General features: G+C 53.2%; 1 protein-coding gene across 1 annotated transcript; it reads right to left on the reverse strand.

The window, feature by feature from the left end:
- MPP3 (membrane palmitoylated protein 3) lies at nucleotides 1–25,237 on the reverse strand. Its single transcript, XM_042966386.1, has 18 exons — nucleotides 24,534–25,237; nucleotides 24,168–24,286; nucleotides 23,825–23,902; nucleotides 22,125–22,205; nucleotides 21,729–21,866; nucleotides 17,381–17,462; nucleotides 16,133–16,218; nucleotides 14,693–14,767; nucleotides 12,019–12,215; nucleotides 9,931–9,995; nucleotides 8,592–8,612; nucleotides 8,051–8,092; nucleotides 7,567–7,731; nucleotides 7,370–7,450; nucleotides 5,141–5,234; nucleotides 4,842–4,950; nucleotides 3,265–3,387; nucleotides 1–437 (listed from the first exon to the last, which is right to left on the reverse strand). The coding sequence occupies exons 1-18, from the start codon at nucleotides 24,640–24,642 to the stop codon at nucleotides 261–263; spliced, it is 1,842 nt and encodes a 613-aa protein (XP_042822320.1). The 5' UTR covers nucleotides 24,643–25,237; the 3' UTR covers nucleotides 1–260.
- Nucleotides 25,238–25,855: the final 618 nt, after the last annotated feature.

Genomic DNA, 25,855 nt, shown 5'->3' on the forward strand with positions numbered 1-25,855 from the left:
TGACACTTTTAATGAATGAAATGTGTTCTTTTGTGATATGCCCCCTCTCAATTCGTGTTTTCCGCTCCGAAGGGGCGCAGCGAAAAACAGCAGACAAAATCCAGTAACAAACAAGACCTCACGCACGTGCTCTTCTCGACAATGGAGTTTATGGAAAATTCTGCTCCTCTCCACACTTGAGGTTGCTTGATGGTTGGCCCGGGGAGGCCGGACTGGGTGGTGTTCCAGGTCCCCTCCGACCCGGCCGTTCTAGGATACAGTTACCTGACCCAACTAACAGGTACCCAGTGAGTGTCCTTGGTCAGCTTCTCTAGGAGCGCTCTGAGCTGGCTGTGTGCGCTCTGGAGGTCCTCCTTCACCAACACAGAGTCCACCAGGTGCCCGTAGTGCTGGTCTATGAAGGCGGCGGAAGCGGCCATCTCCCGCTGCTGTTCATCCTGCAAGGAAAAGAGGCCGTTACGGAGCAACTGGGTGGTTCTCCCTCAAAATAAGACACCTCCAGTCTTCTTCTCGGGCAGTGTTCCAGCCTCTCATTTTCCAGCGATGAGCGGGCGACTGTGGCCCGTGAGTAACCGACGGCGCGCACAAGAACAGGGTGTAGTGGTGACAACCCATCACGGCCCCAGAAATGTCGCCAGGCGGTAGACCTCATCATCGTTCGTTCTCTTGAAATACCTACTACGCATCTGTTCACCTCCAGCCATGGCATGTGCTCTGGGGGGGTGGCCGATTCTCTACCCGTGTGTACATCTATGTCAGTATCACACTTCCTGTTGGAAGAGATTTCCAAAGAAGCGGTACTGTCGTGCTGCACGTCAACTTGGTTGCATAGTTACAGCAAAGCACTACAAACACTACTAACTACAAGCAAAGCAAGCATTTCTGGAATCGACGAAGGGGAGAAAGGAGAATGAGTAACTCTAATGCCTTCTGAAAACTCCTAAAGGAGAATGAGTAACTCTAATGCCTTCTGAAAACTCCTAACTTCAGCACCTAGAACTGAATTCTTCTGGTCATTTCCTCAGACGCAGAGCCAAACACTAGCACAGCAGCTAGAGTTTTTTACGCAAGGGCTGGGATAATCCCCACCAAATGCCCCATTTCCTTTCATCAGACTGCTTTCCTGACACGTAACGGTAAGGGACAGGTAGCCAGTGACCCCTCCTTTGCTCAGCCTGCTCAGGGTTTGCTTCTTCATTCAAAAACACTTGGAATAAGCAGAAGCTCAAGCGGGTAGCTGACTGACAATGAGCTTGATTTGGGCGGGGAAAGGCCAGCGGCAGATCCTACTTTAAGTAACACTGCAAAATGAAAACGGGCCTCTGGCACTCACCCACCTCCCTTTCTATCTCTTTCCAGTCTTTTTTTTTTTTTTTTTGAGTTTTATTTATTTTGAGAGAGAGAGAGAGAGAGAGAGAGAGAGACAGCATGAGCAGGGGAGGAGCAGAGAGAAGGGAAGAGAGAATCCGAAGCCTGACGCGGGGCTCAAACTCACAACCTGTGAGATCATGACCTGAGCCTAAATCAGGAGTCAGACACTTAAACCTGACCGAGCCCCCCAGGCGCCCCCACCGCTCTCCAGTCTTGGGCTTACAGAGACTCAGTGCTTTTACAGAGCAGGGCGAGCTGTCCTCCCCCAAAGAGACCCACATTCCAAAATTCTCTCTCCTCCTCTTCTCTCTGTTGCCAATCAGCCCCAGACTCCTATTTTGGTTTAGAAGATATGTTCTAAAGGTCTAGGAAACAGGTTGGCATGCTACCACAAAAACGATAGAGACACGAGAAAGCCGAGGCTCCTTCTTCTCCTTACTTCTTTCTCCCAAGAGGGGAAAAAGTAGATGACACTGGGAGAATCTTTCCTTTTTTTGTAATTAAAAAAAATTTTTTTTAAGTTTGTTTATTTTTGAGAGAGAGACAGAGCACGAGCAGGGGAGGGGCAGAGAGAGGGGGAGACACAGAATCCAAAGCAGCTCCAGGCTCTGAGCTGTCAGCACAGAGCCTGATGCGGAGCCTGAACTCACGAACTGCGAGATCATGAACTGAGCCAAAGTTGGACGCTTAACTGAGTCACCCAGGCACCCTCTTTTTAAAAAAATTTTTTAAAGTTTATTTATTTATTTTGAGAGAGAGAGTGAGCAGGGGAGGGGCAGAGAGAATTCCAAGCAGGCTCCACACAGTTAGTACCTAAATCAGGAGTTGGACGCTTAACCGACTGAGCCACCCAGGCGTCCCCAGGAAAAGCTTTCTAAATCAGTACTCTCTCCCACAGGGCTCCTCCCCTACTCAAAAGCACTCTTCAGTAAGCCAGCGCTGTCCCTGGATGTTCAACCCCACCTCCCCATCCACCCCACAGACACACCTCCTGTGCACCTGTCCCCCGCTTCTGGAGTTTCCCCACCTCCAGGCACCCTCGTTGTTCATCTTGGAAGCATTTAGCTCTTTAAGAAATCATAGAAGGAACATTTTTGCCACTAAGTACCTCAATCCTCCTAATATTTGCATCTCGAAGGAACTCAAGTAAATCTCTCATGGAGTAAAATGGATGGCATTTGTTTTACAGCCATAAATCCCCTGAACCCTTTTCCTGGCCTGTAAAGGCGGAACTCAACCACCTGTGGCTTTAGCAAGAAAGTCACAGGGGCACCTGGTGACTCAGTTGGTGAAGCGTTTGACTTCATCTCAGGTCATGATCTCAGAGTTTGTAGGTTTGAGCCCTGTGTCGGGCTCTGTGCTGACAGCTCAGAGCCTGGAGCCTGCTTCAGATTCTGTGTCTCCCTCTCTCTCTGTCCCTTCCCCACTCACACTCTGTCTCTGTTTCTCAAAAATGAATAAACATGAAAAAAAAATTTTTTTTTAAAGACCGTCACAGTCCTGAACAGCAGACAGGACGGATTCCTGCTGTGCTGTCGTTTGCCCCATGTTGGATTCACTTGCTGGATCCAAGTTGGTATTTTAATTAAAAACTACTTGGGTTTGGCTTGGGAATTGAACAGATTCGTGTGATCAAGTTCTTGACAGATGTCCTTGATTTTCTGGGAGGGTGCTTATATGAAAGACTGAAGCGTGGGGAGCCCAGGCAAAGTCATTGCTGTCTGAACTGGGAGGAACTTTCAGATGCCCCGTTTTGTGCCTTCTGGTGACATGGCCATCTAAGTCTGGCCAACAGGCAAATGGAAAGACGGTCCTGTCCAGAAGGTACAAGCACCCTTATGCAGCTGGAACAGGCCTTTTTAGGCCTTCAGAAATGATCAACTTTAAACTTACAAGTGGGGCTGCTGTGTCCTCACAAGCTGGGGATGTAGGTGGCGTCTTCCTTTTTTCCTGTATTGCAGGCTTTACAAATATAACATAGGGCTTGAACTCTGAGGTCCTCAGTTGTTGCAGTACCTGTGAAAGAAAGTTCAAGAATAGTATGCGTTTCGGAAATATGTTATTGTGAAAACGCTTTTCGAATGCTCAGGAATGGTGTGCTTCATCACATAACCTCGGTGGCAAACGTCCTGAGCACACGGTCCTAGGACACTGGACTTCAGCCGAGCAGACCAGCTGCTCCTTTTCCCGTCCTCCACTTTGACACTGGACTTGGCTGGGCCCCAAAGGCCCACTTGCTGAGAACGAACGTTCCAAAGCTCCAAGAGTTGCCATTTCTTTAAGCCCTGACCCCACAAGCTCTGATTAACCTTCTTATGCCCTTCTCCACCTGCCCAGTCGTGACAGAAGAGGCAGCAAGATTCAACGTGCTTCTATTTAGTCAAATGTCGTCAATTTGGACTAATCCAAAATATGTGTTATCACACAGGCCTCCTTATGATATTCAAAGAAGAAAAGGTTTGCTAAGCAAATGAGGAGACGAAGAAATCATTTGAAACAAACCCTAAAGACTTTAGAAGATGTTCAATATGCAAATCATCCTGTTCATTAGCACATATGACCTCTAACATTAGGGCATCAATTTGGAAATACTGCTAAATGTACAATCTGTACCCCGGCCCCCAAAATCAAATAAATCACTTTTCAAAGAAAATGCTGAAATCTAGACTTTTAATTTCGATTACCAACCCCCAGTAAGTCCAAATGAGAGAGGGTTTTCCTCCCTAGACGTAATGTGCTTTCTGGAATCTGTTTCAAGCCAACTTCTGTAAAATAAAGCCTTACAGCTTATAGCGTAAGCTGTGTCTATAGAGGAAAAAAAATCCCCAGATTGGGTTCATAGCTTAGAAGTTTTTCTCAAAGACAAGGTTAAAAAAGATGGTTAGGTCCCGGTCAAACACACAGCATGCAGCGTGTGCAGAACTGGAAATGTTTTTGAAGCACTTCACGGGGTCAGGTCTCCCTCTCTTTTCCCTTTCAAACTGCTCTCCTGGTCGCCTCCTTCGGTGATTCCCTAAGTCACTGTTTCACTTGTCTGGGGAGGCGGGGGGGGGGGGGGGGTGGGTGGGAAGGAGGCACTAGGGATGTGGGAGGGGGGCGGTGTCCTGACACCGAGAGCTGAGCCCCAGCCTCCACCTGCGCATGGACATCTAATTCCCGGTCACGTCACGGGTGACCACTCGGTGCCGCCATCTACTCCATGATTTACTCCACGCAGAGGCTACTGTCCGAGGTCTGCAGGCCCGCAGAGGGTCCACGAGCGCCCTGCAATTAATGCGGCTTCGTGTATAGATGGGCACAGTCGGGGGTACAACAAGGCTTCCGTTAGATTCTCAAAGGGAGACTGAAGGACATGCAGTACTCTGGACTAGAAAACCCTAAAACTGAGGTTCAAATGTTCTGTAAAACGCACAGTCCTCTCGTTTACGTATTCCGTCAACAGAAAATGCCCAGCTGGCCCAGAAACTCACGTCCGGCTCCACGTCCACCAAACACACTTTGTTTCTGGCCATCACGGCCTGAATGGCGTCCAGGCTGGTTCCATAGAGATTTTCCTTATATTCACCATGCTCCAGGAACCTAAAACACCACCAACGGGGATCAGGCCTGTAGTTCCCAAGCTTGTCGGAGTGAGTGTGGAAAGACGGGCGGACTTTGCACCGCGAATTCTCTCCCGCTTCCCCCGTCTCTTCCGAGAGCCCTCCCACGAGGTCAAGTGGACCACTGGACACGCACAAAGAGCCCCAGCCGCGCCGGCAAGTCCACGTACTTGTTATGATGTAAGTCGGCCTCGAATGCTTGCTTAGAGACGAAGTGATATTCCACGCCCTCCTTCTCGTGGCTCTTTCGGGGCCTGGTGGTATCTTTTAAAGAAAGGAAAAGGGAAACTGGGCAAAGAAATGTCACCTCACGGTGAGAACAGCAGCAAGCCCGTGGCCGCCTTCCTCTCCGGAACCCATTGCTGCTTTGCGGATAAACCATTTGTCTGTGTCCCTGTGGGGCAGGCACAACCTGTGATGTAGGAAAAGGAGGCCTCCCACTTTGCAGGTGAGGACACTGAGGTGCAGGCTGTGGCTTTTATTTATTTATTTATTTAATGTTTATTGATTTTTGAGAGAGAGAGAGAAAGAGAGAGAGAGCATAAGCGGGGGAGAGGCAGAGAGAGGAGGAGACACAGAATCCAAAGCAGGCTCCAGGCTCTGAGCTGTCAGCCCAGAGCCCGACGCGGGGCTCGAACCCACAAACCGCGAGATCATGACCTGAGCTGAAGTCTGACACTCAACCAACTCCGCCACCCAGGCGCCCCAAGGCTGTGGCTTTTAATGAATCACAGAAGGGATCCCTAATCCTAACCTCTGATGTCCAAATTGTTTTTCTTTTTGAGAGCAATGGGGCCCCAAATAGAGAGGACGCTGCTGTATGCTTTTAATTCCTTATTCGGCTAGTTCTCATTTTGCAAGAAAAGGCATCAAGACAGTCCCGTTATGGACTAGATGTGTCTCAGCAAAGCTGGCTCTCACGCTAATAATTTAAAAACACACAGCGTTTCCCCACTGATTTCTCTAGCGGACTTGAGATGCACACTCTGGGGAAAATCCAGTCCTTCACAGAACAAGAGCACACATGAAGTAACACACCGTTTTCCGGAGCATTCCAAAAGAAAAGATGGGATCTTGAGGGACGTTTTCATGCCCTTGAGAACTACCCGGGGATGCTCTGTGCTCCAAATGTGGCATCTCTGTCCAACCTCTGGCAGAGCTGCGGGGTCACTTTTCTGACCATGCCATTCACTTGCTTAAAACGCTTTTTATTCACCGCCGATTACACTCTAAAGACCTTAGATGAGCCTCTCCTCCCACATCACCCACACTAACTTCCCCAGTCCCTAACGCTGCTACCCTGGGTCACACCTCCATCCCCGTGGATGCACAAAGGGAACTATTCCTTTCTTCTCTGCCTGGAAAACTCCTATTTATGCTTCAAAACTCAGGCTAAGAGTCACTGCCTCTCTAAAGTGGGAAGAATCGGGAAGCCCTCCTCGACTCTCCTAGTTCTTAAAAGCACGGGGGAAAGTCACCTACATGTGGTGTGCCTGGAAGCAGGTAGGCCGGACCATCCATATACCCCTGCCCCGGGGGCTGGATCTGGGGGTCTCCAAAGGACCAGAAGCAGTAGGCCACAGGCGAGAGGCCTTTTGTGTGGCCTCATTAAGGACACGACTGGGCAGGCTGCCCGGTTTGAAACTTGGCTCCACTACTCACCAACTGTGTGACGCTGGGCAAGTTACTTAACCTTTCTGAGCCCCATGTCTTCCTCTGCAGGACAGGGTGGTGGTAATCCTTCTCCTCAAGGGTACTGGGAGGGCTGTCCAAGCTACCACACATAAAAGCTCTTGCTACAGGTCCTAGACTCTTCATTCTCCTCTTCCTTATCACATCCGGAACCAGGACCTCCTGCCTACTGGCTCTCAGCATCCACAGCTGCTTCTAGACTCAGGAACTGGCAGGGGCGTTAGCACCTAGGAGGATGCCCAGCCCCTCCGAGGGGCTGGAATCCAGCTACAAGGGCTCTCTGGCTTCTCTGAACTGCTCTCTTACCCAAGCAGAGGGCAGCGGCCATCGGGGTCGGAGTCATTGTGAAGAGGAAGCTGGGATGCCCCCCTGAGGTTTCCACTTTGCCTGCAATGTGCTCTAGACTCGCCTCCCACCCCAGGAAGGAACTGGGCAAGTGGACTGGACTGAGAGTGGGCAGAAGTGGCCTTCTGCCTCAAAGGGTCCTAGTGGACCACTGAGAGTGGGTTTCTTATCATGTCTAGGTCTCATGAGCTGCATATAGCAGGCAGTGTGTCCATCGGTCCCTCAGACCCAAAGTAAGGATTAGGATGGATACGGGGAGTCAAGCCCCCATGAAATATCCATGCACGTGCGCGTGCGCACACACACGCACCGCCCCCCCCCCCCCCCCCCCCCCCACCGCCATGTGGGCCCTCTTCTCTTACGTGGAACAGCAACACCAAAGTGCTGTGGGTTCTCTGCCACCACCTTCTGCTTCAGCTCGTGCAGTCGGGCTCCCAGAGATCCTGGGAAACAAAGGGAAGGTGACCAGGGTCCCTGCTGAGCAACCTCCCCACCCTTCCAGGAGGAAACCAGGGAGGAAATCCTGCATTTGTCCCCGGAAATGCAGGACATCACCTACCAATCAGAACCACCAGGCGGGGCCGCTCACCAGGCTGGTGCTGGTACCTGGTTACCTCCTCATAGGTCAGCAGCTCTGGAGACTCGGCTACTGCAGACACCTTTCCCTCCTGGGGGCTTCCCAGTCTCTCCCTTCGGCCCAGCCGGAAGCTTCTCCGAAGACCAGCTTTGGGGGAAGGGCAAGGGGAACCGCGGCATTAGTCCCAGGATCTCCCGGTAAAGACTTTCTCCCCCTGGCCGGACATTGGAAGGGGGGCTGAGTCCCACCGGCCTGCATCCCTTCCCTCCCAGGGCTCTGCTCCCAGTGTCTGCACCCCAAAGCCCGGGCAGGTCAGCGCCTCTTCTGGCTGACAAGAAACTGAAGGGAAATGTGAGCCCCCCAGGCTCAGCTGTTCCTCAAGGATTCCTGGGGATGAGATCACCCTGCCTGGTTTGGGAGCCCACGGCCGGCTGTGCACGGGCAGGGCAGCGCCCCCACTACTTACCCACATAGTGCCCTTTGAGGTACCCCTCACAGTCAGACGTCTCTGGGAACCAAACAGAGAAAGGGCGGCCAGTGAGCCATGCTGGACACATACTCTGACCCAAAGGTTCCCGGCCCCCTGGGGGGCCAGGCGGAACCCACTGGGATGGTGTCTCAGGGGGGTCAGGAAGAGACGCCATATCCAGGCCCCCCAGGAAAACAAGTTCTTCTGTTTCACTCAACGCTCCATGCTGAGGCCCCAGACAGCCTTTCCAGGCCCTGGCAGGGGTTTCTGGGCCAGCAAGCCCCTCTGGGCTAGGATCAGTATGCATCGGGAGGGGACATTCACTCGCCCTGTCCACCCCCTGCAGTCTCCTGCCTCCCACCAGCACCGGCAGCCCAGCCCAGCCGGCGGGGGGCCCGTGTGCTAGGCGGGCAGGGAGGAGCTCTGTCCCCAGCAGCTCTTCACACCTCAGGGCACAGGGAGAAGGCAACAAGCCCTTCCAGACATTCTACAAAAAAGGAGTCTCATCCGGGTGCACAGGGGATAGATACCAGCCTACCTTTGTCACAAGGCTGATCATCTGCGGTTTGCACAAAAGACAGATGGAAGAGCGTTAGCGGAGGGGAACCCGGAGGCCCTGAGGCTGACAGGCAGCCGTGGCCTCGTGTGCGGAAGGAGCCCTCCATCTGTCCCCTCTTTCTTTCCTCCGACAAACCTGTGATCCGAGCTGCGGTGCACTATTAAACTGAGACTAGCTCTAATTAGTCTTCCTGTGTGTGTCTCATTAGCGGCCCCAAGCAAGCCAGCTCATCACCGGCGTTAGCAGCCTCAAGGCCAATTTACTCAGCAGTCCTTCTGACTTGAGAGCAAGTCTGGACGAGTGGCCGTGGGCGGTGGCCCGGAGCCAGCAGAGCGGCTCACTCCAGGATGCCTGCCGGCAGCGGGCTGGAACCTGCTCTCTCTTTTCCGGGGCTTGAGACCTGCCTGGGCAAAGGCAGGTGCCAGAGGATGGAGTGGCACCGAGCAGGGCTGCGGGCCAGCTGTCCCCCGGTCCCCTGACACCCGTTTGGCCCCCTTGCTTGGTTCCGAGCCCCCCTGAATCCGAAAGGCCATACCACGGGGAAGCTTCCTCTCTATACACGGCTCTAACCTGGACACTCTGGCCACGGGCCCTCTGAAAACCTGACACCAGCCCCCACTCCATTCTCCCATGTTGGAAAAGAGGATGTCCTGACTCCCCTACCTCACACTGTGATGATTAAAAGGCAAGGTGAGTGTGTTTTCGAGAAGGTAGGTGCTACACAGAGTAAGCTGCCAGATAAAAATACAGGACACTCAGTTAAACCTGAACTTCAGATAAACAACAATTTCTTAGCATAAGTATATCCCAAATATCGCATGGGTTACACTTATATTAAAAACTCATTCATTGTTTATCCGAAATTCAAATTTAACTAGTCATCCTTTATTTTTACTTGCCAAATTTGGGTCACTCACAGCCTTCTCCACTCCTCCACCATCAGTGGCTCTTGAATTGTCAGGGTCAGAAAGCCCCTTGGGAATCTAATGAAGGCTGTGGACACTCTCCCAGACAACACAAACACACAAACACAGACACACACAATTTGCACACAATTTTGGGAGAGATGTTTAACATGTCCCCCAGTATCATCTATGGGCCCCAAATATAGTAGCTTCTCTCCAGGGACTAGCCCCCCTGACCTACCCCATCGCCCCTCCGCATCCTTCTCCCCATCCCCTCCTTCCTCTGGAGGCCTGTGAGCTCAGACAAGACCCATCGTGCCCTCTCCAGTCCAGTGCTTGCTTCTTCGGGGCACAAACCCCCTGAGTCCCAACCCCGGCCCCTCCCTGAAGTGCTTCCCTGCCCATCTACTCACAGGGGGGCTTCCTGAGGCTCTGTGGGCTCGGCAGGGTGCCTGTGGCTCTCCGGTAGCTTAGTCGCCTATGAGAACACAAGGAGATGGGCAGGCCCATGAGCTGGGCCACAAAACCAGTCAGAGGGACTGTAAAACTTCTGTAAAACTCAGGGAAACTAAGGCCTGGATTGCACAGATAGGAACAGCCTGGTACTCCAAGGGCCTCCCAGCTTCACAGTCAGTTTCCATAAAGAGAGACACTTTCACGGGAGCTCAGTGGTTCACAAGGAGGAAGAAACCAAGTCTTTTGCTCTGGGAGAAGCAAGACAGTCCGGCCCAGGACGGTCAAGCGATCAGTCGGTACTTTCCTATGACTGATTCTCAAGGAAAGGAGGTCTTTTCCTCACTCTCCCCTGGCCTCCCCATCTCCAAGAAAGCTAGGAAGCAGCAGAACAACTCCCAGGAGAGGTCAAGGGCAAAAGTGACTCTAATTTAACAGCCTTTTCCCCCCAAATCAGAGAGCTCAGCCAGGCACGTTGCCCAGTTTGGCCATCAGTGGAGAGACTGTCACCAAGGCCTCATCTCTGATCTGAGAAAACACTCAGGGCTCTTAGAGGTGTCTAGAGTTCCATATTGAAATGCAGCTGAAGACCTCTCCCCCAAAACCTGTGAAACCAAAGACGCATATGGGTCTGAGGTTCCCCTGAGGGAATAGGGCAAAGGTTCGCAAACTTCGCCACCTCAGAATCACCTGGAATTGGGAATTGGGACACAGAGCTCAAGTCTGCCCCTAGAGCTCCTGATGCAGCAGGTCTGGCGCAGGGCCCAGGGGTCTGCATTTCTAACACGCTCCCAGGGGATGGTTCCCAGGGGATGCTGATGCGCCTGGCCGGAGACCACACACAGGGGCACCGAAACAGCTGAAGCCTGAAGTCTGTCCCTAGAGCATTCCATACCCCAAAAGATGGAGGAGGGCTACAGGCCTCAGAAGAGGTGACGCGCTCATTACTGCCACACCCTCTGAGGCACGATTTACGCTTTTGGAAATCTATCCTAAGGAAATAATTTGAAGCATGAGGAAGAGTCTAACGTGCAGGGTGATTCCTGCAGTCTCGTAGCACTGAAACAGTGCAGACACCTGAAAAGTACAGCCCCAGGGAAGCAGTGAAGTCACCCAGGTATGATCCTTCCCCAGAGACACCTCCCTGCACGCCCCGATGAGGGGCGACCCTCCTACGATGTGACCTTGCAGAGCATGGGTCCTCCTCCCCAGCACCCGCCACATTTATATAAAGTGTTCGTCTGAACCCTGCGTGACTTTCCTGCTAAACTGTCAGCTCCTCGGGGGCAGAAACCATACTTGCTGCCCATGAGTGAACGGTCTATTTTCTGATGCGATATTATACAGCCATTAAAATCACACAGTAAAGAAGAGGCAATAATGTGGGGAATGCTGACGTCAAAATACTGAGTTATATACACACAAAAAGCATGACTTCTGGGGCGCCTGGGTGGATCAGTCTGTTAAGCGTCCGACTCTTTGATTTCGGCTCAGATCATCATCTCGAGGTTCATGAGATCGAGCCCCGTGTCGGACTCTGCACTGGCAGTGTGGAGCCTGCCTAGGATTCTTTCTCTCCCTCTCTCTCTGCCCCTCTCCCACACACTCTCTCGTTCTCTCTCAAAATAAATAAACATTAAAAGAAAAGTAAGACTTCCAATGCTACGTGCATCACTTACATAAAAAGCACAGGAAGAAAATAAATGATGCTGTCTCAATAGGGGCAAGACTTCGGGCAATTTTCTTTTCCTCGCCCTTCCCTTCTGTATTTTTATGTCTTATTTTTCAACTTTCTTTAGGTGTGTGTTATAAAACATACGTTAATTTAGGAACATAGATTTCCATATGTTTATTTAAATCTCCAACAGCCATCACCGCTGGTTAGGGCACAGAAGACAAAACACACAAACAACCAGCACTTACCTCAGGAGCAACACCCAGTGCGCCCCTCCGGCCATGGTGGCAGAGATTTGGGGCTCTGCCAGCTACCTGTGCCTCTAGCCACTCCAGAGCGCCCCCCCCCCCCTTACAACATACCCCAGACCCACCTTTCCTGGAACTGCTTGGAGGGGATGAGACCGGCCCGGAGGTTGGTGTCCCCTACTCGCTTGGCCTGCCACCACGTGGGATCATCCTGGCTCACCACCTCCAGGACCTGCCTGCGCTGGAAAGGCAGGCCTGCCTCCTGGCAGGGAATGGCCCGGTCCTCCCGAGGGTTGTAGTGGAAAAGAGCCCGCATGAACACCTGAAGAGGGCGTGATCACAGACAGGTCTAGGCTGCATCGAGGGCCAAATGACAACTATCGCCCACGGTCAGGACAAGCAAGGAGCCTCGAGAGCAGAAAGCTACTCAGAAACATGCTGCACGTATTTTCCTAGCGTTCTTCAGCCATTTTGAATCTTATAGTCAGGAAACCCATCAAGGTTCAGAAAATTAATAGATGGGCTCTATATCTGAATTTCTCGTTCCAAAACTAAATATTTCCTTATTTACCGGATCTGCTGTCCTTATAACAACCTCTTAGCATAGACAAAGCGGCGATTAGTCCTGGGAACAAAAAGTAAAGGCAAGCACGATTTTAACTAAAATGTTATTTTTGATATGCTAACTGCCCCTGATGAAGTCAGCAGCCATCTGCTAAATAAGTAATCTAGATGTTTTGGTAAGAACCCAAATACTAACAAAACTACTGTTACTGACTCCTCACCATCCCCTTTCAGTGGGTAATTGACATCCACATTTTTTACAGCTCAGTCCTGCCTCCTCTGTCACATACTGGGCCAACCCCCAACTCTCCCCTTTACCCTGAAGTCACCCTCTAGAGAAGATGATGGGAAAACAATAGCATTTTGTCACACTTCCCTGTTCTATAACTTAGTGGATAGATTTATTTTATTTCTATTTCCAGACCATTAAGGCCCAATTACATTAACAGCAAACAGGAAAAAAAAAAAAAAAAAGCCAGGGGGCTTCCTTAAACAGATCCAAGTCATATTCCTTTATGCACCAGTCAGAAAAGATCTAGTTAGACAACAGTAAGAACTTTCTGGCCAGATATTGCAAGGACAGACACCCTCAACCAGCCACAGATGTCATCAAGGTCCCAGGTACCTGTAAGAGAGTATAATCTTACATGCCCAGCCCAGATCAAGCTTCTGGATCAAGAATATTTAGGAAGGATGGGCTAAGGCACAGGCTACCCATTTTATCCTCCAGGAAAACCAAGTTTTCTCCCTGTATCGAGTTAGAACCTGCAAAAGCTGCTTACGGAGATCACATCAGCATGTCCAAGAAAGAACCACCTTCCATCAGATAAGAGTCTACATTAGGTAAGCCCTGGGATTTAATCAAAGTGTGCAAATAAGAAACAGTCGCGGAAAGACTATGTGTTCATTTGCTGTGAAACACGGACATCAAAGACGTTGTCCATTACTGATCCCCATTCACCAAAATGTTTATTGACAGCTACTCTGTGCCAAGTGTTGCAATGTCCCTTCTTTCATGCACTTAGTGCTGGGAGGCAGGAGCTGGGAATCACCTTTCTTGAAAAATTGGCATGCTTCCTTCCACCTACTAATGAAAAGTATGTTGTGTATTTCATCTCCTTTCTGCCTTGGCTGCCAGGAAGACCAGATCCAAATTTATTTGAAATCAGAGCAACGCCCTCTTTTCCGCTCTACCCACCACCTCAGCTCGGGTCATAATAATCTCTCACCGAGGCTTTTACAACAGCCTCCCCACCAGGTCTCCTTGCCCCCAGTCTCTACCCACTCTAGCCTCCCCCACGGAGCTGCCTGGGAGCTCCCACATCCTCTGGGGCCTTACCATTCCAGTGCGCGCCAGGCAGACTTCCAGCAGCCAGCCCCGGCATCTCTTTGTCCAAGGGCTTTCTCTGGCCACTGCGCTACTCTAATCCAGCCAGCAGGGATTGCTGGGAATTAATTCCCGGGTGCAGCCTGGTGTGAGTTGGTGCCCTGATCTCCCAGCTGCCCTAGTGCCCAGATCTCCCAGCTGCCCTGGCTCTTGGGTGGGAAGACGGAGGGCGTGTGTCTATAGGGCAGCCCTGAGTTTGTCCCAGCAGGATTACACCCACAGTGGGAACTTCCTCCTCTCCACACCCTTGAGCCTCCGTATAACACAGACCCCTCTGCCTGAACCTCCCTCCTCCTCATCTTCACCGGGGAAGTCCTACCAGTCCTCACCTTCCTCCAGCCCCACTTCTAACACCCTTGCTACATGACACCTTCCAGGGCACCTGTAACTCTGCTCGGGATCCTTCTGAAGCACCAATCGGCTAGCAGTGAAACACTTGGTCCCCTGACCGCCCCCCTCCCCCCCCGCCCCTTCTGAACTAGGAATCCTCAGAGCTACTAACTGTCCCTGTCTCCAGCACCTGGCAGAGCGCCCGGCACAGAGGAGGTGCCCAAAAAAGGGTGCCTCACGGAAGAATTAAACAAATGGCAGTTACTTAATTGGTCCCGAATCCAGCACATTTGGTACCTTCTCTTCGTGGCCCTGATTTTCTATTTCAATTAAAATAACCTTGTCTTTTATTAGTAAGCTACGTCAAATCCCGTTTAGAAAGAGACAGGTACAAATACATGAATCACACTGTGACTGAATCACAGTTCTCCACTGAGCGTGCGGTCCAAGGACCAGACACGTGATCTCTTCCGGAATGACTGTTTCAAAGCCCTCCCCCACTTCCAACCCCACCATACCTTGCTGTCCTTTAACCGGCCCTCCTCCTGGGTGGCTGGGATGATTTTCAGGGTAATGGATCCCTGGGACTGCGCCTGAAAGGGGAGAGGGCGAAGCTTACCACCTCCCACGTCCCAACCTCCGTGAGTTCGAGTCTTACTGTCCAGATCTGGAAACTCGCGTTCAGAAGGAAGTCAGACTCGCCACCACCCCTGTGGCCCACTGTCCCGTGGTGGCACCCAGTTGGATTAACTACAGGAAAACTCAAAACCAAGTACCATTTGCATTTTCATGGGACAAAGGGACAAAGGAGCACCAAGGACAGCGCATGCAATGAATTCCACTTTCCCATCTCTCCTGACCTCCCGTGCCCCAAAGGGCTGACCTCTCATGCCTCAAAGGGCCGCCCTTCTTTCTATTCTCTCAGGTTATTTTAATAACCAAGTGCAGTTTCCTTTCCCTCCCTTGCTTCCATTTTCCCCACACGGGTTCTCCAATCTCAAGCCACTCCTCCTACCTTTCCAGGGGTTCCCCTTCCCTCTACCTGACACAGACTCTGCACCCCCACGTGGGGGCCCACGAGGCAGAATGCTGGCAGCCCACGAGAGCACGTCTCGCCCAACGGTCTCCCGGGCCCAGCACCACCCTAGAACACAAGGAAGCCCGTGCCCAGAACCAGGGAAAGGGCAGTGGCGGCAGGAACACCAAAGAAGCCTGCCCGCTCCCTACAGCGGGGCCTCCTCTCTTCGGATCTTCCCATTTCTGCCCCTTCCCGAACCATCAGAAGTTAGAAAAGAGGGTCATGTTCGGGGAGGATGCCTTAGGGTAAAGAAGACAAAACTGTGATTGGGGCTTTTTACAACTGCAGCTTGACTTGAACTTCCAGTATGGGCTCTGGAGGTGGTTTGCGTCCCAGCACGAAACACCCTCTAGAATCCCCTTACAGATGGGAAGTGCTGTAGCCTTTCCCAGATGTTTGCATCCTAATCATAACCGCACACTGGATGAGAAACCACCCCTGCTCCGACTTTACAGGAAAGTGAAACGCAAAGTGAACTAATGACCTGCCCGAGGCTGCACAGCTAGAAAGTTAGTGCAGGCAGGATTCAAACCCAGGACCGGCTGACCCCAAAGCCCTTGCTCTTGGTCCTCCCTGTGCTGCAGCTTCTTGTTCCATATTCCTCAGCCCTTCGGAAGAGGGGGCCCTTTTGAGGGGATCTCCCAGAATGGTCCTCGGGAAAGGGACAGGGGGAGGGGGAGGGCTGTGCTGAAGAGACGGTCTGAGAGGCAGGAGGCCCAGAAGCGCCATTCTTCCTGTTCCCCCCCCACCCCCGCCCCTGGGCACACTGCAAGGCCACTTTGCCTGCAGCCTCCAAAGATCCCCCCCCCCCCCCCCCCCCCCCCCCCTCCCCCCCCCCCCCCCCCCCCCCCCCTGCCCCCAGCATGCGTGCAGCACAGACCAGAATCTGGCTGATCTCGTCCGGGCGCTTATGCAGGACTGTGATCCCGTTCACTTCTCGGAGCTCATCTCCAACGTGGACCAGACCTAAGAGACACAGGGGCTGCCCCTCAGCACAGGAAGGGGCCTCAGCCCCAGGGCCCCACTGGCGCCCACCCGAGGAACCCGCCGCACGCACGGCAGACCCAAGGTGTAAAGGCAGCGGGTGGGCCCGGGACTGGCTGAGCCCTACTGCGCGCGGGGTCCCTCACTCGGCACCGCGGCCTCAAAACCACCCAGGGAAATCCCCAGTTTACAAGGGCGCAGCTGAGACCCAGAAAAATAACGCAGCTTGCCCAAGGCCGCTCTGCCAAGAAATAAAGGAGCCTGTGTTCGAACACATTTATTTTGACACAGAAGGCCTGTGTTCCCTCACTTATAACCTTTGCTTCTTTAAAAACATTAACTCTTCACCTTCCCGGATTAACAGACACACTCTAAGAATGTCTTTCTCCAGTCTTAACAAGCAAAACTGAAGGGCCCCGGGAAAGATGGCGTTACGTCAAGGGTGTTACACACACCTGTCCACTGGCCTCTGCTTGAATGACAAGAGTCTCTACACACTGGGCCCTCTTTGCTAATCAAAATGAGGCCGGCAGCAATGGCAGCCAGAAGGCAGGCAGGAGTGCGGAATCTTGGGCCCGCCCTCGACCTGCTGAATCAGAATTGCATTTTAACAAGATGCTCGGGAGGGTGGGGGGGGGCTTCTGTGCTTGTTAATGTTTGAGAAATCACTGGACTTCACAACAGCGATCCCCAGACTTCTGGGGTAACACCTCTCTACACCAGAAGGTTTGCCTCCCAACGGAGTAGCTCTTTCACACAAGTGATTCTCAACCTGTTTCCCACCCAAACAAATCTGGGGCGTGAACACCCTTCCCTCTGTAATAGTGACAACCGGGGTGGTGGGGAAGGGTGTCCCGGCTCCTCAGTTAGAAATTACCCGTCAAGCCCGTGCTGTGGGCTGAGCTACCATAGCCCTCGGCTAGGCCACGGGGCAAGAGCCCGACGTTCTCCAGGCCCAAGGTATTTTCAGACGATCAAAATTTCTACCAGGCTTGGGAAGAAGAGAAATCCAGCCACACTTCCCGAAAGCTAAGCACATCCCAAACAGGGGCCAGAGAGGAGGAAAGGAGACTTGTGGGCCAAAGGGAGAAGGCTGGGGCACGCTGGCCATCACCTCGGCCAGGCCAGCACTGACGCCACTCACCGCTCCGGTCTGCTGCGCCCCCTCGCATGATCCGGGCCACCACAACAGCCCCTGAGTGCTCATCCCGCCGGATGGTGGCACCCTGCATCAGAGACAGAGCGGGCAGGATCCTAAGAGGCAGCCCCAAACCTCACACCCCAACTCTCTGGACCCAACAGAGTGTCCCCATCTCTCCTTTTCTCACCCCAGAGGGCAGATCAATGGGGCTCTTTCCAGTGCTGAGGACATCATAAAACCGGCATCTCACATCAACACAGCACAGCAATTCACACCTTACAAAGCACAATAACACTGGGGCGCCTGGGTGGCTCAGTCAGTTAAGCGTCGGACTTCGGCTCAGGTCATGATCTCACAGTTCGTGGGTTCGAGCCCCGCCTCGGGCTCTGTGCTGCCAATCACAGGGTACTGGGCCTTCTGTGGTTGCCGAGGGGAACCAGTTATGCACCAGCCAGAGCTTCAGGACCAGGACTTGGCCCGTGGACCACAGCAGAGATGATGTCTAGGGTGAGAGGCGCTAACAAGCCCTCAGTTTCGTGCACCATGCAGGCGGGACTGTGGCAGGCAGGGCAGTGTCAGGTGAAGGGCTGGAGTTGGATGACCCTGGATTTGAATCCTCTCTGCCATTCACTGAAAGCATGCAGCCTTAGCAAGGAAGCTCCTTATCTTCTCTGAGTCGGTTTCCTCTAGGGTGTGGGATAGCACTTAACTCCGGGGGTTAGTACAAGGGTTCCATCAGGTAATGCAGGCAAGCCACGCAGCATACAGTAAGCACTCAATAAACGTTAACCTTTTATTGGCTGTTCCTGCAAACGCATTGGCACACCCATTCACACACTTCATTCACGCCGCCTATTTGAAGTCCATGGGACAGATACTGCCAGAAACCATCAGCCAAGAACCCCACGGCTTCTTGCTCCCTAGACCTTCAAACTTTCTAGCATCTCTGTCCATCCTTTCCTTCTTTCCCCCCTCTCAGAGGAGGGGCGCCTTCCATCTGGGCTGGTCCTTCTGTTCCCTCCCTTTCTCTGCCGCAGTCTCAATGCCCCATCTCTGCTGGCTCCTTCTCCTGGCTCCAAAAATATCACATCCCCTTCATCAATAAAAAGCCTGCCCCCATCCCCCCATCCAGCAGCCACCGGTCTCTTCCTTTGGAGCAAATATCTTTTTTTTTTTTTTTTTAATTTTTAAATGTTTATTTATTGAGATTGAGAGAGAGAGAGAGAGAGAGAGAGAGAATCTCAAGCAGGCTCTGTGCTATAAGTGCAGAGCCCAACACAGGGCTCGAACTCACAAACTGTGAGATCACGATCTAAGCCCAAACCAAGAGTTGGATGCTTCACAGACAGAGCCCCCCAGGCACTCCTGGAGCAAGCTTCTTAAAGAAGCAGTCGCATCTGCTCTCTCCACTTCCTGCCCCCCCCCCCCCAAGTCCCACCGGCTGCCAGCTCCCACGTCCCATCTTCTCTCCTCTCTCTCCCATCTGACTTTGGTGCCCGCTCTCCCTTCAGGATCTTCTCTTAGCCTGGGCCCTGGTGATACCCCTCTCTCCTGGGTCTTCCCAGTGACAACTTGTCCTCCTCAATCTGTCTTTCAAATGGTGATTAAAAGGCCAGGATCTAGCCCTGGCCCCCTTCTTGCTTCACTGTCTACTCTCTACCCAAGCAGTCTCGACCTCTCAGGTGTGATTTTCACCTGTCCGGGATGCTGGCGGCTGCCCACTCTGTATCTCTGAACAAATAATCCTTCCACTTCCTGGATACCTCCACTTTTGAATTCAATGGGACCTAAGCTCCCTATTCCTTCCCTTGAATGATGGCCCCAGTGCCCACCCGGCCATCCCAACTGGATACCTGGGCACTATCCCAGGGATCCCCCCCAGACTCCTGCCCAAAGCGGTGCAGCCACAAAGTGACATTAATTTTTTTCTGAAATACTTCTTGGCTTTCTCTTCCCCGTTCCCACAGGCCTAAGTCAAGCCCTCTTTCTGAACCTCCACCTGTCTGGTCCCCACCTTCAAATCAGTCCTCTGCTTGTGGCCTCCTCCTCCAGGCCACTTTCTATCTGGCGACCAAGATGATCTTTCTTTTTTTTTTTTTTTTTTTTTTAAATAATTTTTTTTAATGTTTATTTATTTTTGAGAGAGAGACAGAGTGTGAGTGGGGGAGGGGCAGAGAGAGAGGGAGACACAGAATCCGAAGCAGGCTCATGCTCTGAGCTGCCGGCGCAGAGCCCGATGCGAGGCTCGAACTCACAAACCGTGAGATCATGACCTGAGCCGAAGTCAGACGCTCAATCGACTGTGCCACCCAGGCGCCCCTGGGATGATCTTTCTAAACTGCAAATCTGACCATGTTATTTCTTACCTAAAACCTTACAATAGCTCCCCACTGCTTTCAGGATCAAGCTATGACACGCTGCAGGGACAAACAGCATCTCCTTCCGATCCGGCCCCACCTCTGTCTCTCTTAACCACAACTTAGCATTCTACATCCACACTGGGAAGCCCAGAGCTCCCTGAATATGACAGAGCAGGCAATTAGCTAGATATAAGCAGGGAACAAGTGCTTTCTGACTGATAAAATAGCGAAGACCAAGTTCCAAACAGCCAGGACAGACCCTAGGGGATACGCCCCAGTTCCTCCCTCTGATCACTTCCCTACAGTAACCGATGGCTTCATTGTAATGCATTCACATCGTGGTTTTTAACCCCTTGCCCCCGCCCTCCCCCATTGTTGCCCTGACAGGTCAGACAAGGACCATATGGGGCTAAAAACTCCCCCTCCCAACTGACAGGAGGAGTCCCTTGGATGCCTGGCTGCAGCCTTGGTCAGGAACCGCCCTATCTCTGACCCATAACCTATCCAAACAGAAAAATGAAAAGACAACCCTGACCCACAGTGCAGCTGTCACTTCTGGGCCTGCCAGCTCTCCAACGGTGGAGAGTGTACTTTCACTTAAACTGCTATGAAACCCTTGCTTGCGGGGCGCATGGGTGGCTCAGAAGGTTAAGCGTCCGACTTCGGCTCAGGTCATGATCTCACGGTTCATGGGTTCGAGCTCCGCGTTGGGCTCAGTGCTGACAGCTCAGAGCCTAGAGCCTGCTTTGGATTCTGTGTGTGTGTGTCTCTCTTTCGGCCCCTCCCCTGCTCGTTCTCCTGCCTCCCCCTCTCTCTCAAAAAAATATATTAATAAACATTTTAAATAAATAAAAATAGACTAAAATAAACCCTTGCTTGCTTTAGAGTTTGGTTCTAAATTCTTTCTTGGCCAAACTCAGGAACCAAGGCCGGAGAACAGGACTGCCCGTTGACAAATACACCATGCTGTTTCCCTCACCGTGATTTTGCTCAGGTAACTCTAATGTGCGGAGGGCCCTTCCTCTCCCTTTTCCTTCTGGGAAACTTGTTCCCTCTCTTGGAATTCAGCCCCGGCATCACCTCCTCCGGGACCACCCCCCCACCCCGCCCCGTCACTCTCCTGTGACCTCCCAGAGGGCAAGGACTAAGTCTTGGTCGTCTCTGAACCTCCGGTGCCCAACACGGTGCCTGGCACACGATATGCTCACTGCATCAGTGGATGCCTGCCCCATTTTGCAGGTGGGGAAACAGAGGAGCACTCCTCTTCCGTTTGCAGAAGTGGTTTAGCTGGGGGTCCTTGGTGAGAGTGGAGTGGGGGTCCCTGGAATGCCAGCTGCAGTAATTATCCGGGGCAAACACTCAATTCTCTGGACTTCCTCCACTTCCCTCCATCTAATAAACACCCCTGTCCCTTTGCTCGGTAAATCGGTGCTGAACTAGGACCAGAATGATGACAATGTGTCAGCTGGGGAGAAGAATGGCTGCTGCCCCGTGCTTCCTCAGTATTCAGAGCAGGATTTGGCCAACTTTTTCTGTAAAGGGCCAAATGCAAATATCTTGGGCTTTGCAGGCCACACCATCTCCGTGGTAACCACTCAGCACCGCTGTCACGGGGAGAGGCGGCCACAGACAATGCGGAAGTGAAAGGGCATGGCCGTGTGCCAGTAAAACTTTATTTACAAAAACTGGCAGTGGTATTTACAAAAACCTCTGATTCGGAGCAGGATGATCAGGGTGGCCCTGGACAGCTGCGAAGGTTATTTACTGCACAAAGGAGCTCGGCCACAGTTGAATGAGGCCGTATACACCCACAGAAAGAGGTACCCTGTACACAGTGGTGCCACGGGGACTTGTAGCAGCCGTGATGAAGCTGCCGTCACTCACTCCAAAGACTTCGGGGCTGGGGGGGGGGTCTCTTCCCAGTTTTCTGGGTGGGTGAGGGACGGGTACAGCGACGGGGGGGGGGGGGGGGAGAGGTGAGTGTCACATACCAGGGGCTCCTTGTTCTTCACCAGGCGGACAATCTTCACTGATTCTTCATCAAAATCCTCGTCAATATTCTCGGGCAGAGGGGGAAGAACAGGGTCGAAGTTCTTTTGGGCAACCGTATCGTGCACCATGAGCATGGCCTGTCAGGAAAGCGAGAGAAATGAAGGGCTCCAGCCCCGAAGCTCAAAGGGGCCCGGGGGGGGGGGCCCTGACTGGGCAATGATTTGGAGGTCCCCGATCTCAGGCCAGAGAGACCACCGCCCCCCAGACACCAGCACTGGGGACCCCTCCGCTCAGAATTCTCCTTCCTTCCTCAGCCTCCTGGCCGAGCGCTCCCTCCTGCCCCCATCCCAGGAGATGCACGCTGCGGGGGCAGGCAGGGACTGTGGCGTGACTACCTTGAGGTGGGGGGTGGACAGCAGCTGGAGCAGCTCCCTCTCGTCGCTGTGCACGGAGGCGGCCTGCAACTCTTCTATCACCTGTAGAGAAGGACCAACACAGAACGCGCCTGCCGGAAGTCGCCCAGGGAAAGACGCCGCTCCCTGAGCTTCAGACCCAAGGGCCCTCGCGGGAACCGTGACAGCACCCAGGAGTTCACTGGCACCTCAGCCACCCCAGGACGGTCGCTCCCAGGGAAATCACAGCAGGGATCAGAAGCGCCTCGGTAGCTCCGTAAGGTATTCCTAACGGGAGCTAACTTCTTAAGCCCTTCCTACGAGCTCTTCTGCTTTATGTGGAGCTCCTCGCCCAACTGGCACAGTGAACTGAACACAGAAGGTGCTGTTGTTTCGCCGTTTGACAGGGGAGAATTAAATAAGAGAGATGAAATATCTTGCACGAGGTCAAAAAGCCAGGATTTGAACCTGGGCTTAGCTGGCCCTATTATCTGTGTCCTCACCACTGTGCTATTTTATAGATGAAGCAGCTGGGGCTCCGAGAGGTTGACTGACTTGTTGAAGGCCACAGAGCTAGTAGGAGAGGCAGTGCTGACAACCTAACGTGCTCTCAGTCACATCACAGGAGCGAGGGAAGGTCCGCACCCACAGGCTGCAGCCGGGCCTCGCCAGGCCGTCTCCTGAGGTTAGGTGAGTTTATTCAGGAGCTGGTCTTGGCAACCAACTGGGACGGTTTTTCCCAAGCCATGCAACACAGAGGACAGGTCTAGAAGAAATTAGGAAGCATTCCTTTTTTTTTTTTTTTTTTTTTTAATTTTTGTTAATGTTTATTTATTCTTAAGAGAGCGACAGAGCGTGAGCTGGGGAAGGGCAGAGAGAGACAGAGGGCAACAGAGAATCTGGAGCAGGCTCCAGGCTCTGAGCTGTCAGCACAGAGCCTGATGTGGGGCTCGAACTCATGAACCGAGAGATCATGACCTGAGCCGAAGTCAGATGCTTAACTGACTGAGCCACCTAGGCACCCCTAGAAGCATTCCTGTAAAAAACAAGAACGCTGGGGCGCCTGGATGGCTCAGTCGGTTAAGTGTCTGGCTCTTGGTTTTGGCTCAGGTCATGATCTCGCAGTTTGTGGGTTTGAGCCCCGCTGGTAACACAGAAACTGCTTGGGACCCTCTTGTCTCCCTCCCTCTCTCCCCCTCCCCTGCTCGCCTTCTCTCTCTCTGCCTCTCTAAACAAACAAACAAACAAACAAACAACAAATAAATAAATAACAAGAACCCCGAACCAGTAAGCAGGGACGCACTGCAAGTCTTTGGATCCTAGGGCTTTACATGGGGCCTCCCGAAAGCACAGAACAAGGTGATTGTTTGACCTTCATATCGCCAGTCCTCAACAATGTGAGAACTGCTGATCTGATCCTAATGCTCTCATTTCACAGCTGGGGGAAGAGGCTTTCTCGGGAACACACGGTAAGTGGGCGTCATCGTGTCCCCGTGTCCCCTGGCCTCGTGCAAGGCTCACAGGTTCTTTCCTGCCTGTTAGGAGGCCCAAGGAGGAGCAAGAAGAGAAGGGAAGGAGATGCCTCTTCACCTCTGGGCTCCGAGCCCCTCGGTCCCCTAGACTACGCGATGGTGACAGGCAACGTGAAAGAGCCCTATGGGGTAGGGAGCAGGGCTAACACCGTAAGGAAAAACCTGGCTTACATCCTCAGCAAGGGCCACAGCGCTGTGCAGAACTGGGGTTGGACTTTGCCTCTCGTAATAGCGCAGCTTCTCGTGAATCTGCAAAGACAGCCGATTTCAGGCTGGGGCCTCCCCAAGTCAGCTGCCCCGGTGTGCCCCGGATACCACACAGCCTGCCCATGACTGTGGGGCTGCACGGGGCTGCACCCGTGGGGTCACCGGTGGGGCAGCAGGAGAGAAAGCCATTCACAGTGGGCTAATGAAGACCTTCCTGGGGGAGGGAAAAGGTTGAGATGAAGTGCATGGGCCGCGGCTAGGAAAACCTCTAGAAACCCTCACGAAACGGGATGAAATGAGGCTTTACCTTCATTAAGTAACTGAGGCTTTTTTCACTGAACACATCCCTCAAGAAGCCCATCTCTTCCTTGTGGTTGGAGTCAGGTCTGAGCTGAGAAGTCAACAGTGCCAGGGTTTCGTGCAAACCTGAGGAGCGTGGAAGAAACACAAAGTAAAGCCAATGCAATGGGTACTTCCTGGGGACCCCAGGGGACCCGAAGTGGACCCTGCCATATGGACATGTTCTCTCCCCAGGCTCTGGTTCCCAGGGTTCGCAGGTAAGGCCGCTCCCGTGAGCCAGGGCTGGGTCCACCTGCTTTCTGTCCAGCCTCAGGCTGCTGAGCAGGCTCTTGTCCTTCAGGGCTATGGCAGCCCAGCCAGGGGTCACACTCACCGGAATCCTCAGACAACACTGGCATGTCTGTGCTGGTCAGCTCCCGAGCTCCGCCTGGGGATCCTGGGAGAAGGAAGGTAAGCGCTGTAGCTCCGTCAAGCATGTTCATTCAACAAACAGTGATTACACGTCTGCTGTGTCTGTCCGTGATCAATCTGGGGACAGAGGGGTTGGGAACAAGTAACTGCTCCCTTTTGTCAGAGAGCAAAGGAAGACTAAGATTTGTTAGTACCCCCTATGTGCCAAGCATTATGCTGGGTGGTTTCACATGACATTTTTCTTAATCTGCACAAAGCTCTGAGAAATGGATACTAATATCCCCGTTTTAAGCTGATGACGCCTGATCAAGAAACAGGCTTGGAGGAGTTCAGCAGCTTGCGGGTCAGAATCCATGCTCTGGTGGCCCTTCCAGGCTGGTCTCAAAGGTACAAAGTGGCTTCTGCCCGACAGTGGGTGCTCTCCTCTGCAGCATCCCCTGTGCCCTGTTACCTTCTAAGAGGTCGTGGTCCGGTCCCTTAGCCTTCACAAGTCCCTCGTTCACCTCCAAGTCCCTTGTCACACCTTCAACAAGTACCTGGCTGGGCCTACGAGCTCCCTCCTTCCCCACCACCCCCAAGTCCCAAACTGAAGGGAGCCTCCCCCAGAATGGAGTGTTAGAGAGGAGCTGGAGAAACAGGAGTCGGGTTTCTACTCCGCAGGACTGGGGAGCCCTAGTTCAGGAGCCACCCCCCCCCCAACGTGCTCTGCAGCACGTGGACCTCAAAAAGTCCTCCTTCAGAAGGGGACAAGGAGAGTAATGATTCATTCATTCCGCAAACATGGACCACCGGTGACACCAAGATGCCAAAGAATGATCCTGGGCTCTCCAGCCACCGCGCCCCCCCACCTCCATCCAGACTCACCCTCCGGTTCCTTCTAGCCGTGCCCCCCCCCACCCCCCACTCCCCGAGGCGGCCAGCCACGCACTCCAGCTCGCTTTCGGAAGGAACCTGTGGGACGAACAAGGAGCGCGGCTGGCCGAAGGGGAGGCGAGCCCCAGGGTCCGCTCGGGGGCGGTCGGGAGAATGCCGAGCGGCGGGAAAGGAGCGCGGCACACCGCCGGTGGGGGGGGGGGGGGTGGCGAGCGCGGGGAGTGGGCCGGGGGCCGAGGGGCGGGGACGCGGCGCCCCCTCCCCCAGGCGGGGAGCTCGGGGGGGCCGCGAGGCAGCAGCGCGCACGAGGGGCGGGGCTCGGCCCAGCCTCCCCGCCCCCCGCCGCGCCCCTCCCGCCGCAGCCCCGCTCCCGGGTCCGTTCCCCGCCGGGGTTCCTACCTGGGCGCGCCG

This window comes from Panthera tigris, chromosome E1 (assembly GCF_018350195.1).
Source record: "Panthera tigris isolate Pti1 chromosome E1, P.tigris_Pti1_mat1.1, whole genome shotgun sequence".
Taxonomy (NCBI): domain Eukaryota; kingdom Metazoa; phylum Chordata; class Mammalia; order Carnivora; family Felidae; genus Panthera; species Panthera tigris.